Source organism: Salmo salar, chromosome ssa14 (assembly GCF_905237065.1).
Source record: "Salmo salar chromosome ssa14, Ssal_v3.1, whole genome shotgun sequence".
Taxonomy (NCBI): domain Eukaryota; kingdom Metazoa; phylum Chordata; class Actinopteri; order Salmoniformes; family Salmonidae; genus Salmo; species Salmo salar.
In genome coordinates this window covers 5,143,563-5,161,288 of record NC_059455.1, presented here as the reverse complement: position 1 = coordinate 5,161,288, position 17,726 = coordinate 5,143,563, and the positions used below count along the sequence as shown (strand labels likewise).

The 17,726-nt window shown below is 42.5% G+C and overlaps 1 protein-coding gene across 3 annotated transcripts in view; it reads right to left on the bottom strand.

The window, feature by feature from the left end:
* Nucleotides 1-3,887: 3,887 nt before the first annotated feature.
* The window catches only part of LOC106568662 (chromodomain Y-like protein), a 33,044-nt gene continuing 19,205 nt past the window's right edge, over nt 3,888-17,726 (bottom strand). The window contains exons 3-7 of one of the 3 annotated variants that reach the window (XM_014139172.2): nt 12,669-12,934; nt 12,153-12,325; nt 9,876-10,086; nt 9,424-9,567; nt 3,888-5,247 (exon numbers count right to left, since the gene is read on the bottom strand). In XM_014139172.2, coding sequence (XP_013994647.1) covers nt 5,233-5,247; nt 9,424-9,567; nt 9,876-10,086; nt 12,153-12,325; nt 12,669-12,934 — 809 coding nt within the window. In that variant the 3' untranslated portion in view covers nt 3,888-5,232. Of the gene's footprint in view, nt 5,248-6,771; nt 7,204-9,423; nt 9,568-9,875; nt 10,087-12,152; nt 12,326-12,668; nt 13,188-17,726 lie in introns of those variants that run through there. The other 2 variants (XM_014139171.2, XM_045693808.1) reach the window with 2 other exon arrangements.

Here is a 17,726-nt window from a genome sequence, read left to right as displayed (position 1 = left end):
AACATTTGCCATTGATCACATACTTTTTTTGACATGGTGGTTTTACGATTTATTTGGGGCCAAAAAAGTTGGACTAGACTAAACGGAAGAAAATGTACTGCAACAGGAAGGGACTAACTGAACTTGTCCAATACGAAACTCTGGTTTCCGTTTGCTACATTGTGCACAAATGAATACGACCCTGGACTTCAGTGAGCAGATGTTTTTCTTCAACACATTCTAAAATTGGTGCATGTGTGTCAACCTCGGGGGCAGATTGGGATAGAGTGCTGCAGAGTCTCCTGGAAAGAGCACAGGTCAGTGGTCATTACCCACACCCTAGAGGACTTCCCATGTCCATCCCTTCACGCCTCAAACCTGTGCAGGGACCAGCGCTTGTGACCCCCACTGCTTCCTGGAGTGGCTTAGAACAGCGAGCGCTGAACTCAGTTGGTACGTGCAGAACCCTATAGTTATAATGATTATCTAAATATGGCTCTGGGTACTTGTATGAGAGAGGAAAATCTGTCTTGGTGTCAGTAACTTCTCCCTTGTTTAATGTTTCTCTCATAGCACCCACATGCAGAAAGCTGGTGGTGATGTTTATTGTTGTTCATGGTTTACAGTCACAATACAGCAGCCAGCTAGCTACCTTTCGACATATGTCTGTCCAGAGCCCCAAACACCAGTGAGCCAAGCCCTGCTGCTAGAAGACATACTGAAGGAACTGAGGTAAGTTCACCTTCTGCAACATATCTGAATGTATTGGTCAAACAAAAAGGCAGTATTTGTAATTCAATATTGGTGAGACAAAAAAGTTGTCCAAAAGGGAGAACAGTACAGATAGTACAATGAGAGTGCAGATTTATACAGTTGACTCCTAAAACACCATCTTAATTATCTGATTTAGTGAAGGCATTTAGCAAATTCCCAGGTCATCATTGACAGCGTCCTACAGAGTTCGAACCTGCAAAGCCGCAGTCTAGGGACAGCAGTCTACGACTTGATAACATTTGTGGCCTCTGAATTAAGCTTGTCAACTGTATTGCACCAAAAATTGCTCTCCTTTGGTTTTGTTCAGTGTTTGGAAATTCACTTTAAAAAAATCAAGTCTTAAATATATACTTATTTACTCTGGTCTTCTTAAACTTTGGCAGTACTTTGACGAGCCCAAATTCACATGCTGGCTGTCTCTGACTGCGCACAGCTTCAGGGACAGTCTCGTTTCCTATAGACACAGAACACAGGTTCCAGAAGGGAGGCAAGAACTTTTATAATGTCATCCTCTTCAAAAACCTGCTGCACATGGGCAAAGGCTCCCATGATGACTTTTTTTAGTTCATTGTTTTTCAGATTCATTTTATACGTTTGGAAAAGGTATTGTACAAAACAGTTCCCAAAATGGAGTTTATTTTTTTATTTAAAGACTTATTTGCATAATCTTTTTTCCCTCTCATCTTGAGTAAAACAATTGAGTCCCACTGAAGTACTCATAGTATAATATACATTTTAGGAAACAAGACCACTGCAGACACCAACACTAGAGTAAATTAAGAGATGAAATTAAGGAGTGGAGAATTGCTTGTTATGTTTATGGTAGATATGTCCTGAAAGGACTGAATTGAAACGGATTGACCCCAACTCCGACTAACACACAATAAAAAGGATTAACAAGTTCTAACAGTTTATTTTAATAGCGAGTATAGATTTCAGCATCTATATAAAAACACATTTGAAAAAAACTTTACAGATAGTAAATATTCTACTTACTGTTCAACAAAATAGGTCCCATGTACCGTATGCAAAAATACTGTACCAGGATTTCAGTCTAAAGGCAGTTCACACAGTACATACTGTAGTTCTTCAGCCTGAAAAAAATTGCACGGGTGAGGGTTATACAATTCAGATTTAGTAAAATATTTTGCTGCTGTACCAAAATAGGGTCAATTTCAACAATGCTTCTTGGAATCTTTCAACAGAATGAGTGAATTCTGTGTGACTAGACAAGCCTCTTGGCATCATGCTGTGTTAACATAAGACACATTATTTATATAATCTCTTGCACTTTTTGTCAACAAGAAAAATGCTTGAAACATTGGGTTGCGGAGGTGCAGTATGGGTGATCTTATGTATACATTACAGTAACTAAGCTACTCTGGTCCAAGTGTTAAATGGCTGCTAATATTGCTAAAAATCAGCCTTCAGTGATACAAATGTTTAATGAAACATGTAAAGATAAAACAAGGAGCTATGACATGCTTATCAGGCACAATATTTGGGGGCAGATTGCATCCATTTCCTGGAGAGGGTATAGGTCAAAGGCAAAAATGCAAAAAACAAGTATCTTTAAATGTTATCCAGCCCTTAAATCTGTAGCGTGAATTAAATGTGCAGTGATGTTAACAATTTGATACCTCAACAGTGCATTCGGAAAGTATTCAGACCCCTTGACTTTTTCCACATTTTGTTACTTTACAGCCTTATTCTCAAATTGATGAAATATTGTTTTTCATCAATCTACACACAATACCCCATAATGAGACAAAGCAAAAACTGTTTTTTAGAAATGTTTGCAAATGTATTAAAAGGAGTAAAGGACAAATATTCAGACCCTTTTCTACGAGACTCGAAATTGAGCACAGGTGCATCCTGTTTCCATTGATCATCCTTGAGATGTTTCTACAACTTGATTGGAGTCCACCTGTGGTAAATTCAATTGATTGGACATGATTTGGAAAGGCACACACCTGTCTATATAAGGTCCCACAGTTGACAGTGCATGTCAGAGCAAAAACCAAGCCATGAGGTCAAAGGAATGGTCCGTAGAGGCCAGAGACAGGATTGTGTCAAGTCACAGATCAGTGGAAGGGTACCAAAAAATGTCTGCAGCATTGAAGGTCCACAAGAACACAGTGGCCTCGATCATTCTTAAATGGAAGGAGTTTGGAACCACCAAGACTCTTCCTAGAGCTGAAAAACATCCCCACAGCATGATGCTGCCACCACTATGCTTCACCGTAGGGATGGTGCCAGGTTTCCTCCAGACGTGACGCTTGGTTTCTTGGTTTCATCAGACCAGAGAATCTGATATTTATCATGGTCAGAGTCCTTTAGGTGCCTTTTTGCAAAACACCAAGTGGGCTGTCGTGCCTTTTACTGAGGAGTGGCTTCCGTCGGGCCACTCTACCATAAAGGCCTTATTGGTGGAGTGCTGCTGAGATGGTTGTCGTTCTGGAAGATCCTCCCACCTCCAGAGGAACGAACTCTGGAGCCGTCAGTGACCATCAGGTTCTTGATCACCTCCCTGTCCAAGGCCCTTCTCCCCTGATTGCTCAGCAGGTTCACCTTCCAACAGGACAAACACCTTAAGCACACAGCCAAGACAACGCAGGAGTGGCTTCAGGATAAGTCTCAATGTCCTTGAGTGGCCCGGACTTGAACCCATCTCTAGAGAGAGGCCTGAAAATGGCTGTGCATCGACACTCCCCATCTAACCTGACAGAGCTTGAGGATCTGCAGAGAAAAATGGGAGAAACTCCCCAAATACAGGTGTGCCAAGCTTGTAGCGTCATACCCAAGAAGACTCGAGGCTGTAAACGCTGCCAAAGGTGCTTCAACAAATGGAACGAGTCTGAATACTTATGTAAATGTGAATTATTTTTATTTGTAATAAATTAAGAAATTCTAAACCTGTTTTTGCTTTTTCATTATGGGGTAGTGTGTAGATTGGGGGGGACTATTTAATACATTTTAGAATAAGGCTGTAATGTAAAATTTTTGGAAAAAGTCAAAGATCTGAATACTTTCGGAATGCACAGTATGTATGAAGGCCAAAACTGAATTCTGACGTGAATAGTGAAAAGACAGTGTTGTAATAGACTAGAGCCGAAAGTGATGAGTAGACTGACCCAAGAAGATACTTCACATTTAAAAAAAATAACAGCGATACAAACCATGAGGAATGACTAAAAAACAAACTACTGTGTCCAAACCAGCTTCACTTTAAATATTTAAATACTTCATATACTTTCAGACAATATAAATAATTACATTTTCCACTATTTTAAAATCAGTACCATGAATATTAACTTTCCAGAAGGCACATGCCAAGACATGTTTAACAAATACATCAGGGTAAGCATGTGCCTGATGTATTTATGGTACTATATTCATGGTACTGAGAAAAATGACATGTTTTCCCTGATGTATTTATTAAACATGTCTTGGCATGTGTTCCTTTTTTGGATAGTTTTCATAAACTATCACATCACACTGCATTGGCCCGATTTCACTGCAATAACATTACAGGCTATTCTCACTGATGATCAGAACCCACAATTTGTGAAGTCATGGAAAAAGAAGTAAAGGACAAGGCACTGCTGTGGAACTTAGCTAGAGCCTTAATGTGTAGCCTAGCCTCATCACAACTACATAGAAATATTGCATTACAATCTTGTAATTGTCTCTCCCTTGCGGGCATGTTTCATGGAAGGAATAATTGAAAAGTTGCAGAATATTTAATTATAATATTCTAATAAGTCTTAACTTAAAACAAAAATAATTTATCATAGAAACTGTTTGGTAGCACATACCGTCCCCAAAGCCAAATAAGATAACAAATAAAAAGACTACCTGGGTGAAATATCTACAGAGACTATATCAGTTAGACAAACCTAAATACAGTCAAGAGCTTTTTAAAAGTTGGTCTGAGACAGACTTTGGACCGGATTCAATTAAAGGCGCGTTGTTAAGGCACTACACTGTTGACAAAGTCTTTTAAAGGCAACTTCCCTGACATTCGAAGATCGCATTCATGGTGGAGGCTACAGAGCGCAACTCAAGCGTAAATTACCTTCAAAAGTAAAGTGCTCTATGCTTATCTTATCAACAACGGGCCTTTGATTGAATCCTAGGTGCTATTCAACTTAATAGCAATAAGTCCCGTTTTGTATGGAAAGTCTTACAGGAGTCTAAAGAAAAAAGTTAATGTAGAGAATCCAATAAGCTGCCAATCCACTGGGCTGCACTGTTTTCCCAAGAGTTAGTTCCAACACAGTTAAGAGTTCAGAGCATCACATCTTAGTGCAAAGCTCCACAATGGAAGTCGCTTGGGTTTTCGTTACGTCATAAATAAATGCTGATCCATGTTGATAGAACATCCAACCCAAATCAATCCCGAGCCGAGTAGGACAGACACCCTGCTATGTAAGACACATTGTGTATTCATCAATGTCTTCTCCTCCTCCAATCCCTTCAATTTAGTTGAACCTGTAATGCAGCATGGGATATTGTATTTCAGAAGTCAGGGTTAATGGGTAAAGTGTCAACACAAGGTTATCAGGATGCTAGGAAGGCGGGATTTAAATGTCTAGCAGGAACATCTACAAATGTTATTTTTAGCTGGCCCCCTTCAATGTGTGCACTCACACATACAATTCATTACATACAGTTCCTTCTGAAAGTATTCAGACCCCTTGACATTTTGTTACAGGCTTATTCTAAAAATGGATTAAATAAAATGTTTTCCTCAGCAATCCATACACAATACCCCATAATGACGAAGCAAAAACAGGTTTAGAAATATTTGTACATTTATTGAAAATAAAAATCCGATATTATTTACATAAGTATTCAGACCCTTTGCTATGAGACTCAAAATTGAGCTCAGGTCCATCCTGTTCCCATCGATAATCCTTGAGATGTTTCTACAACTTGGAGTCCACCGGTTGCAAATTCACTCGATTGGACATGATTTGAGGTCCTACAGTTGACAGTGTATGTCAGAGCAAAAGCCAAGCCATGAGGCCGAAGGAATTGTCCGTAGAGCTCAGAGACAGGATTGTGTCTAGGCACAGATCTGGGGAAGGGTACCAAAACATTTCTGCAGCATTTTTTATTTAACTAGGCAAGTCAGTTAAGAATAAATTCTTATTTACAATGACTGGCTACCCCGGCCAAACCTGGACGATGCTGGGCCAATTGTGCGCTGCCCTATGGGACTCCCAATCACAGCCGGTTGTGATACAGCCTGGAATCGAACCAGGGTCTGTAGTGACGCCTCTAGCTCAGAGAAGCAGTGCCTTAGACCGCTGCACCACTCGGGAGCCCATTGAAGGTCCCCAAGAACACAGTGGCCGCCATCATTCTTAAATGGAAGAAGTTTGGAACCACCAATACTCTTCCTAGAGCTGGCCGCCCGGCCAACCTGAGCAATCAGGAGAGAAGGGCCTTGGTCAGGGAGGTGACCAAGAACACAATGGTCACAGATAGAGCTCCACAGTTCCTCTGTGAAGCTGGGAGAACCTTCCAGATGGACATCCATCTCTGCAGTACTCCACCAATCAGGCCTTTATGGTAGAGTGGCCAGACAGAAACCACTCCTCAGTAAAAGGCACATGACAGCCTGCTTGGAGTTTGCTAAAATGCACCTAGACTCTCAGACCATGAGAAACAAGATTCTCTGGTCTGATGAAACCAAGATTGAACACTTTGGCCTGAATGCCAAGCATCACATCTGGAGGAAACCTGGCACCATCCCTACGGTGAAGCATGGTGGTGGCAGCATCATGCTGTGGGGATGTTTTTCCGCGGCAGGGCCTGGGAGATCAGTCAGGATTGAGGGAAATATGAACAGAGCAAAGTACAGAGAGATCCTCAATGAAAACTTGCTCCAGAGAAGACTGAAGGCTGTAATCGCTGCCAAACGTGCTTCAACAAAGTACTGAGTAAAGGGTCTGAATACTTATGTAAATGTGATATTTCAGTTGTTTATTTGTAATAAATGTGCAAAAATTTCTAAACTAGTTTTTGCTTTGTCATTATGGGGTATTGTTTGTAGATTGAGGATAAAAAAAAATCTATATATTTTAGAATAAGGTTGTAATGCAACAAAAACGTGGAAAAGGTCAAGGGGTCTGAATACTTTCCAAATGCACTGTACTCTCATACATGCAAGAGGGATGGTGGGATATTGAGAGGCTGCAGATTGAACGCCATGCACTGCTAGTGCCATGTTTTCCTGGTTCCTTGGGACTGGAGGGGGTAGAGGGGTAACACGTGCTTTCCTTAAAACTCATCAATCTTCTTCTGCAGGTATTTGAGGATGGAGTCGACCCCCTGCGAAGAGCCCCACACTCTCTTCAGCGCCTCGCACTCACGTTCATTGGCCTGCTCCAGGGCGGCCCGGTTTGCGTTTCGCACCAGTGCTTTGGACTCCCGCAGGACCTACAGTGCAGCAAACAGAGTCCCCCCCACCCGCCAAAAAAAAAAAGCCAAAGGAAAGGAATATGACTTATGGATATTGGCATAGATTTGTTTAACATTTAACTCTGGGACATGACATGAGATCCCCTTTTTTGTCAACAATGAAAAGATTCAGGAGAAATTCCACAACATCCAGATACTGTGAAATGATCTCAATTCAATGTATTGCTAAAAGCATTATATTAACTTAAAAACACACTCTTGGTTAGGGCCAGGACGATACCAGTATCGCGATACTCATTCGTATCGTGGCAAGGAAACAAAACACAAAGCATATTTAACTTCTTTAGGAAAACAGCCCTAATGTTGGAAACAAATCATTATGTTGTCATCCAGTCACATTTATTTATTTTCCAAGTTATTGCACACAATATTTTACATACGGAAGGTTTTTAAAAAGGACCAAAGAGTTTGGACTGCTTTGTGTTGATTTTTTTTGCCACGGAAAAAAATATTGTGATACTGGTATCCCGGGAGACATTAAAAATATAACAATTCAAGCGGACACTACGGCTAGGAGTGCATGTGTGTGTAGTGCATTTGGAAAGTATTCAGACCCCTTCTTACGTTACAGCCTTATTCTAAAATGTATTAAATAAAAAATATCCTCAATCTACACACACACAAAATACCCCATAATGACAAAGCGAAAATAAGTTTAGAAATTTTTGAAAATGTATATAAACAAAATGCAGAAATACCTTAATTACATAAGTATTCAAACCCTTTGCTATTAGACTCTAAAATGAGCTCAGGTGTATCCAACTTCCTTTGATCATCCTTGATGTCCCGAGTACTTAATTGGAGTCCACCTGTGGCCAATTCATTTGATTGGAGATGATTTAGAAAGACACCTATCTATATATAAGGTCCCACAGTTGACAGTGCATGTCAGAGCAAAAACCAAGCCATGAGGTCAAAGGAATTGTCCTTCGAGACAGGATTGTTGTCAAGGCACAGATCTGGGGAAGGACACAAAAAAATGTCTGCAGCATTGAAGGTCCCCAAGAACACATTCTTAAATGGAAGAAGTTTGGAACCACCAAGGCTTGTTCTAGAGCTGGCCGCACAGCCAAACTGAGCAATTGGGAGAGAAGGGCCTTGGTCAGGGAGTTGACCAAGAACCTGATGGTCACTGACAGAGCTCCAGAGTTCCTCTTTGGAGATGGGAGAACCTTCCAGAAGGACAACCATCTCTGCAGCACTCCACCAATCAGGCCTTTATGGTAGAGTGGCAAGACGGAAACCACTCCTCAGTAAAAGACACATGACAGTTTACCAAAAGGCACCTAAAGACTCTGACCATGAGAAACTAGATTCTCTGGTCTGATGAAACCAAGATTGAACTTTTTGGTCTGATTGCCAAGCGTCACGTCTGGAGGAAACCTGGCACCATCCCAACTGTGAAGCATGGTGGTGGCAGCATCATGCTGTGGGGATGTTTTTCAGCGGCAGGGACATGAATGGAGCAAAGTACAGAGATCCTTGATGAAATCCTGCTCAGGTCCTCAGACTGGGGCGAAGGTTCGCCTTCCAACAGGACAAACACCCTAAGCACACAGTCAAGACAACGCAGGAGTGGCTTCGGGACAAGTCTCTGAATGTCCTTGAGTGGCCCAGCCAGAGCCCGAACTTGAACCCGATCTAACATCTCTTGAGAGACCTGAAAATAGCTGTGCGGCAACGATCCCCATCCAACCTGACAGAGCTTGAGAGAATCTGCAGAGAAAAATGGGAGAAACTCCCCCAATACAGGTGGCCAAGCTGTAGCATCATACCCAAGAAGGCTTGAGGCTGTAATCGCTGACAAAGGTGCTTCAACAAAGTACTGAGTAAAGGGTCTGAATACGTATGGAAATGTGATCATTTAAAAAAAAATGTTATTCATTTGCAAAAAAAAACATTCAAATGCTTTTCATTATGGGGTATTGTTTGTAGGTTGCAGGGGAAATTATATTTTTTTAATCCATTTTAGAATAAAACTAACGTAACAATGTGGGGTCTGAATACTTTCCGAAGGCACTGTAAATGAGTGTCGGTGGGAAAATGTTTTTGATGAGACATAAAAAAGCGAGAGAACAAAAGACCAAAGTGAGGGAGAGGGGCAGGGTCGTACTGTGTGGAAAAGAGACGCCACAAAATATAAAAACAATTCAAAATCAAATGAAAAGGATGACTTACAACTGAATTACAAGAGACTAGCTCCCTAATGCGAACCATCACCTCCTGAGTGAAAGTCCCGGGCCACAGCACTTGGGACACGAGGCCTTTAGCGCAGGCCTCCTGGGCTGTCAGCTTCCGCCCACTCAGCAACATCTCATTGGCCTGGGAGAAGAGGGGGAGGGAGAGAGAAGACAAGAGTTGGGGAGAGGAGGGGGTGAGGTTAAGCAGGCAAAAGGACTGGAATAGTATTAATAGTAGTTAAGTCTTTTTTTAATAAAAAAAACATTTAAAAAGGAGTGGGGCTGTCCCACTCCATTCTTATTTTTTGTATTGGACAGGATATTCCCCGTCGCAGGAAAACCAGCCCAGTGAGTGATACACTTAACCAGTTCCCCACACTACATCTGTATTGCTGTGCTGGACTACTCCCCCTCGGAGGAGGATTTTCAGACAATGCCGTATGAACTCACCGAGGCCACGCCCATGATGCGAGGGAAGGTGAGGGAGGCGCAAGCGTCGGGTGTCTGTCCGTAGGTGGTATAGGGCGTCTGAAACCAGGATTTCTCGTTGGCCCAGACAACGTCACACAGCGGGAGGATAGAGGCTCCGAGGCCCACTGCCGGTCCGTTCACGGCTACGATGATGGGCTTCTTGAATTGGATGAACGTGTTCACGAATGTCCTGAGGATGGGGATGACAGACTGTCTGCATCACCGTCTTCTGTGGCATCATTCTTACAAAGACTATAAACTAAATAAAAATAAAGAGGCGCACACTCCATATACAGTTGAAGTCGGAAGTTTACATACACCTTAGCCAAATACATTTAATCCTAGTAAAAATTCCCTGTCTTAGGTCAGTTAGGTTCACCACTTTCTTTTAAGAATGTGAAATGTCAGAATAAAAGGAGAGAGAATGATTTATTCAGCTTTTATTTCTTTCATCACATTCCCAGTGGGTCAGAAGTTTACATACACTCAATTAGTATTTGGTAGCATTGCCATTAAATTGTTTAGCTTGGGTCAAACGTGTCAGGTAGCCTTCCACATGCTTCCCACAATAAGTTGGGTGAATTTTGGCCCATACCTCCTGACAGAGCTGGTGTAACTGGGTCAGGTTTGTAGGCCTCCTTTCTCGCACACGCTTTTTCAGTTCTGCCCACAAATTTTCTATAGGATTGAGGTCAGGGCTTTGTGATGGCCACTCCAATACCTTGACTTTGTTGTCCTTAAGCCATTTTGCCATAACTTTGGAAGTATGCTTGGGGTCATTGTCCATTTGGAAGACCCATTTGCGACCAAGCTTTAACTTCCTGACTGATGTCTTGAGATGTTGCTTCAATATATCCACATAATTTTCCTACCTCATGATGCCATCTATTTTGTGAAGTGCACCAGTCCCTCCTGCAGCAAAGCAACCCCACAACATGATGCTGCCACCCCCGTACTTCACGGTTGGGATGGTGTTCTTCGGCTTGCAAGCCTCCCCCTTTTTCCTCCAAACATGACGATGGTCATTATGGCCAAACAGTTCTATTTTTGTTTCATCAGACCAGAGGACATTTCTCCAAAAAGTACGATCTTTGTCCCCATGTGCAGTTGCAAACTGTAGTCTGTCTTTTTTATGTCGGTTTTGGAGCAGTGGCTTCTTCCTTGCTGGGCGGCCTTTCAGGTTATGTCGATATAGGACTCGTTTTACAGTGGATATAGATACTTTTGTACCCGTTTCCTCCAGCATCTTCACAAGGTTCTTTGCTGTTGTTCTGGGATTAATTTTCACTTTTCGTACCAAAGTACGTTCATCACTAGGAGACAACGCGTCTCCTTCCTGAGCGGTATGACGGCTGCGTGGTCCCATGGTGTTTATACTTGCGTACTATTGTTTGTACAGATGAGCGTGGTACCTTCAGGCATTTGGAAATTGCTCCCAAGGATGAACCAGACTTGTGAAGGTCTACAATTTTTGGCTGATTTCTTTTGATTTTCCCATTTTGTCAAGCAACGAGGCACTGAGTTTGAAGGTAGGCCTTGAAATACACCCACAGATACACCTCCAATTGACTCAAATGATGTCTGTTAGCCTATCAGAAGCTTCTAAAGCCATGATGTAATTTTCTGGAATTCGCTAAGCTGTTTAAAAACAGTCAACTTAGTGCATGTAAACTTCTCACACACTGGAATTGTGATACAGTGAATTATAAGTGAAATAATCTGTCTGTAAACAATTGTTGGAAAAATGACTTGTGTCATGCACAAAGTAGTCCTAACCGACTTGCCAAAACTATAGTTTGTTTACAAGAAATTTGTGGAGTGGTTGAAAAACTAGTTTTAATGACTCCAACCTAAGTGTATGTAAACTTCCGACTTCAACTGTATAAACTCCCAGTAATTTCTTTCGGCATCACAGTGCCTTCTTATGTTTTTCATTACAAAGACTGCCACTACAACACACAGCTAACGTTCTACTCATTTGTTCCACCTGTTCAAAATAACCGATGATTCGAGACAATTGTCTACAAATTTGTCACTTGCACTGATCTGAAATAACTGACCACCATTTTGTTTTCTCCAATCAGTGCAGATGATGTAAGAGGGACAAGAAGAGAGGACACATTTTTGGACAATCGAGTAAGAGCCAAGGTGAGCCTTCTTTCTGACATTAGTTTTTTTGTTTTCAACATTAGTTTTTTCTCTCTGAAAACAATCCACATACAAAATAGAAACCAAAAGTCCACCCTTCTGGCCTACCTAATGGTCTCAGCCATCTTGATGCTCTCTTTCTTGCGGTCGTCAGTGAGCCGTCTAATGAAGTAGATGAAGTCCAGGCCGAAGCAGAAGCTGCTACCCACGGCGCTCAGCAGGACCAGCTTGCTGTCGTCTGCCGCCGCCGTGGCCATGGCACTCTGCATCTCCTTCATCACCTGAGGCAGCCATGAGAGGGAGACAATTATTATGGGCCAGTTACCTAGACACAGATGAAGCCTAATCTTAGATTAAGAAGCACTTTAGATGGAGAGTTAACATTGGAAATACATTTTAGTACAGTACTAGGCTTAATCCAGGAAACCAACCCAATATTTTTATAGGACCAGTATTTGACTTGTTTCAGATATTTTGCTTACATTTATATTTGACTACCAACTGTTTGGAAAAGTTGGCATAATTAAACGATGAAGTACTACTATTTTTGGCCTGTCACGCCAATTGTCATGCAGTATAACAATTGTTTTGTTAGGGCAAAGACAAAACAGGCATATGACTCACATCGGGGTTCAGTGAGTTGTTCTCCGAGGACTTGGTGGAGAGCAGGATGTGGGTGAAGCCATCCTGCTTCTTGACAACAAGGTCCCTGTAGCGGTAGGCACTCTCAGTCTGCCGGACACTGAACCGAAGGCGCTTGTCGAAGACTGAGCGCTGCTCCTCGAAGCGCCGTTTCCCCGCCACCCCGGAGACTGCAGTGACTCCTGCCACTGCACTCTGCAGGCTAGCCGTCCCATTGGCCGCCAGAGCCTCCATGAGTGTTGATGTACCTGGTGGATAAAAAATGGTGACACAGCCTTTCGTAATATTGTCTGTTTAAATAACCAGGTAAATTAAATCTTTGGTACTGCCTGAATGGTTTACTTAGGTTCTACTCAACAGCAGATGAACAGTCCACCAACTGACATAACTGTGTACTCATTCGTTTGTGGAGATTGTAAAGAACTCAGTTGGCATGGCAGTGTCCCCAATCACTCCCCTCTGGCATTGTGGTCTACTTAGACCAGAGCGAGAAGTTGTAGGCTACATTAAAAAAAATAACAACATCTTAATTCACCGAGACAGTATACATCACAACAACAGTTATTGAAGTCTATTGAAAAATCCTAGAGGACGATTACACACCAGCGGGAGCAGAAAATATTTTTGGCATCTCAGATTGTTCTGGCAATTCTCACATAGAAACTTCATTGGGAGGAAGGATGTTACACATGCTTTTAACATTTTTGTCAATTTTTTTCTTCTATGAAATCATGATGAAAGTGGCCATTTTAGGCCCTTTCCAGACCTACAGTGCCTTCAGAAAAGTATTCACACCCCCGGGACTTCCACATTGTCTTGCGTTAGAGCCGGAATTCTAAATGGAATCAATTGACATGTTTTCACTGGCCTACACACAATACCCCATAATATCAAAAGTGGAATTATGTTTTTAATTAATTTGTAAAACAATCCTAAAAAAGGAAATGCTGAAATGTCTTGAGTCAATAAGTATTCAAACCCTTTTATGGCAACAATACCCCATAATGACAAAGCAAAAACAGGTTTTTAGATTTGTTTGCAAATATATAAATAAAATGGACTAAAATGTTTTCCCCCCAATCTACAAACAATACCCCATAATGAAAAAGCACTTTTTTTTAACAAAAAAAATAAAAATAAAAAGGATCACATTTACACAAGTATTCAGACCCTTTACTCAGTACTTTGAAGCACCTTTGGCAGTGATTACAGCCTCGAGTCTTCTTGGCTAGTTTAGTTTATTAATTCAACCATAAATTATGATTATATATATATATATATTTTTTAATAATCCAATTTCAATTATGATCTTGTCTCGTCGCTGCAACTCCCCAATGGGCTCGGAAGAGGTGAAGGTCGAGTCATGACCCACCAAACCGCGGTCCTTAACACCGCCTGCTTAACCCGGAAGCCAGCCTGCAGGCGCCTGGCCCGCCACAAGGAGTTGCTAGAGCACAATGAGCCAAGTAAAGCCCCCCGGGGCCAAACCCTCCCCAAATGACTCTGGGCCAATTGTGCGCCGCCCTATGGGACTCCCGGTTACGGCCGGTTGTGACACAGCCCGAGATCAAAACTGGGTTTGTGGTGATGCCTCAAGCACTGCGATGCAGAGCCTTAGACTGTGGTGCCACTAGAGAGGCCCAATTAAACCATTTAAAAAAAAAAACAAGCACACATTAAACTTAAAAGCCATACAAGCACATGAGTAAAATCATTGAGGATCACAAAGTCTATTTTCAGGTCTCTCCAAAGATGTTCGACCGGGTTCTAGTTCAGGCTCTGGCTGGGCCACTCAAGGACGTTCAGAGACTTGTTCCGAAGCCACTCCTTTGTCTTGGCTGTGTGCTTAGGGTTGTTGTCCTGTTGGAAAGTGAACCTTCGCCCCAGTCTGAGGTCCTGCGCAGGTTTTCATCAAGGATCTTCCTGTACTTTGCTCCGTTCATCTTTCTCTCGATCCTGACTAGTCTCCCAGTCCCTGCCGCTGAAAAACATCCCCAGAGCATGATGCTGCCACCAACATGCTTCACTGTATTGGTATTGGCCTGGTTTCCTCCAGACGTGACACTTGGCATTCAGGCCATGAGTTACATTTTGGTTTCATCAGACCAGAGAATCTTGTTTCTCATGGCCTGAGAGTCCTTTAGGTGCCGTTTGGCAAACTCCAAGGAGGCTGTCATGTGCCTTTTACTGAGGAGCGGCTTCTATCTGGCCACTCTACCATAAAGGCCTGATTGTTGGAGTGCTGCATAGATCAGTAGTTCCCAAACTTTTTATAGTTCCGTACCCCTTCAAACATTCAACCTCCAGCTGCGTACCCCCTAGCAGCAGGGTCAGCGCACTCTGAAATGTTGTTTTGCCATCATTGTAAGCCTGCCACACACACTATACGATACATTTATTAAACATAAGAAGTTTGTCACTTCCCACGAGCCAGGCTGTGACAAAGAGCTCTTATAGGACCAGGGCACAAATAATAATAATTTTGCTCTTTATTTAGTCATCTTACATAAAACCTTATTTTTTTCATCGAAAATTGTGAATGAGAAGGTTGTGCTTGAAAGGATGCACATACCTCTGCAATGTTGGGTTGTATTGGAGTCTCTCAGTCTTAAATAATTTTCCACAGTCTGTGCCTGTATTTCATTTTCATGCTAGTGAGGGCCAAGAATCCACTATCATACAAGTACGTGGTTGCAAAGGGCATCAGTGTTTTAACAGCGAGATTTGCCAAAGCAGGATACTCTGAGCGCAGCCATATCTGGCAGTACATTCCGATAAAATTTTCACAGAACCGCTTGCTGCAATTTCAATGAGGCTCTCTTGTTCAGATATCGGTAAGTGGACTGGAGGCAGGGCATGAAAGGGATAACGAATCCAGTTCTTTGTGTTATCCGTTATGGGAAAGTACCTGCGTAATTGCGCACCCAACTCACTCAGGTGCTTTGCTATATCACATTTAACATTGTCCGTAAGCTTGAGTTCATTTGCACACAAAAGAAAATCATACAATGGCAGAAAGACCTGTGTGTTGTCCTTGTTAATGCAGACAGCTAAGAGCTCCAACTTCTTAATCATAGCCTCAATTTTGTCCAGCACATAGTTGCGGAGAGTCTCTGTAAACCTAGAGTCAGATCATTCAGGCAAGAAAAAACATCACCCAGATAGGACAGTTGTGTGAGAAACTCGTCATCATGCAAGCGGTCAGACAAGTGAAAATGATGGTCAGTAAACTTTAAGCTTTTCTCTCAATTAAAAAAAACGTGTTCCCCTTGATAACCAGCGCACTTCTGTATGTTGTAAAAACGTTACCTGGTCACTGCCCATATCATTGCATAGTGCAGAAAATACACGAGAGTTCAGGTGCCTTGTTTTAACGAAGTTACCCGTTTTCACTGTAGTGTCCAAAATGTATTTCAAGCTGTCCGGCATTCCTTTGGCAGCAAGAGCCTCTCAGTGGATGCTGTAGTGTACCCAAGTGGTGTCGGGAGAAACTGCTTGCACGCGCGTTACCACTCCACTATGTCTCCCTATCATGGCTTTTGCGCCATCAGTACAGACACCAACACATCTTGACCAAAGTCCATTTGACGTCACAAAGCTGTCCAGTACTTTAAAAATATCCTCTCCTGTTGTCCTGGTTTCCAGAAGAGGATGTCTTCCTTAATTGACCCCCCATGAACGTAACGGACATATACCAGGAACTGTGCAAGGACCGCCATGTCTGTTGACTCATCCACCTGTAACGCATAGAATTCACTGGCTTGTATGCGAAGCAGTAATTGTTTCAAAACATCTCCTGTCATGTCACTGATGCGTCGTGAAACAGTGTCGTTTGATGAAGTGATTGTCTGTATAGTTTTTTGGCCTTTCCCCCAGCATTGTCCCAGCCATTTCTGCGGCAACAGGAATAATTAGCCACTCGGTAGCTCGCCATATAAAACGCTTCTAGCCCCTTCTTATTAATGTTATGTTGCTTTTATACAGTGAGGGAAAAAAGTATTTGATCCCCTGCTGATTTTGTACATTTGCCCACTGACAAATAAATAAAATCAGTCTATAATTTTAATGGTAGGTTTATTTGAACAGTGAGAGACAGAATAACAACACAAAAATCCAGAAAAACACATGTCAAAAATGTTATAAAATGATTAGCATTTTAATGAGGGAAATAAGTATTTGACCCCCTCTGCAAAACATGACTTAGTACTTGGTGGCAAAACCCTTGTTGGCAATCAGAGGTCAGACGTTTCTTGTAGTTGGCCACCAGGTTTGCACACATCTCAGGAGGGATTTTGTCCCACTCCTCTTTGCAGAGGCAACTCGAACCTTCAGCTCCTTACACAGATTTTCTATGGGATTAAGGTCTGGAGACTGGCTAGGCCACTCCAGGACCTTAATGTGCTTCTTCTTGAGCCACTCCTTTGTTGCCTTGGCCGTGTGTTTTGGGTCATTGTCATGCTGGAATACCCATCCACGACCCATTTTCAATGAGCCTGGCTGAGGGAAGGAGGTTCTCACCCAAGATTTGACGGTACATGGCCCCGTCCATCGTCCCTTTGATGCGGTGAAGTTGTCCTGTCCCCTTAGCAGAAAAACACCCCCAAAGCATAATGTTTCCACCTCCATGTTTGACGGTGGAGATGGTGTTCATGGGGTCATAGGCAGCATTCCTCCTCCTCCAAACACGGTGAGTTGAGTTGATGCCAAAGAGCTCCATTTTTGTCTCATCTGACTACAACACTTTCACCCAGTTGTCCTCTGAATCATTCAGATGTTCATTGGCAAACTTCAGACGGGCATGTATATGTATTCTTCAGCAGGGGGACCTTGCTGCAGGATTTCAGTCCTTCATGGCGTAGTGTGTTACCAATTGTTTTCTTGGTGACTATGGTCCCAGCTCCCTTGAGATCATTGACCAGATCCTCCCGTGTAGTTCTGGGCTGATTCCTCACCGTTCTCATGATCATTGCAACTCCACGAGGTGAGATCTTGCATGGAGCCCCAGGCCGAGGGAAATTGACAGTTCTTTTGTGTTTCTTC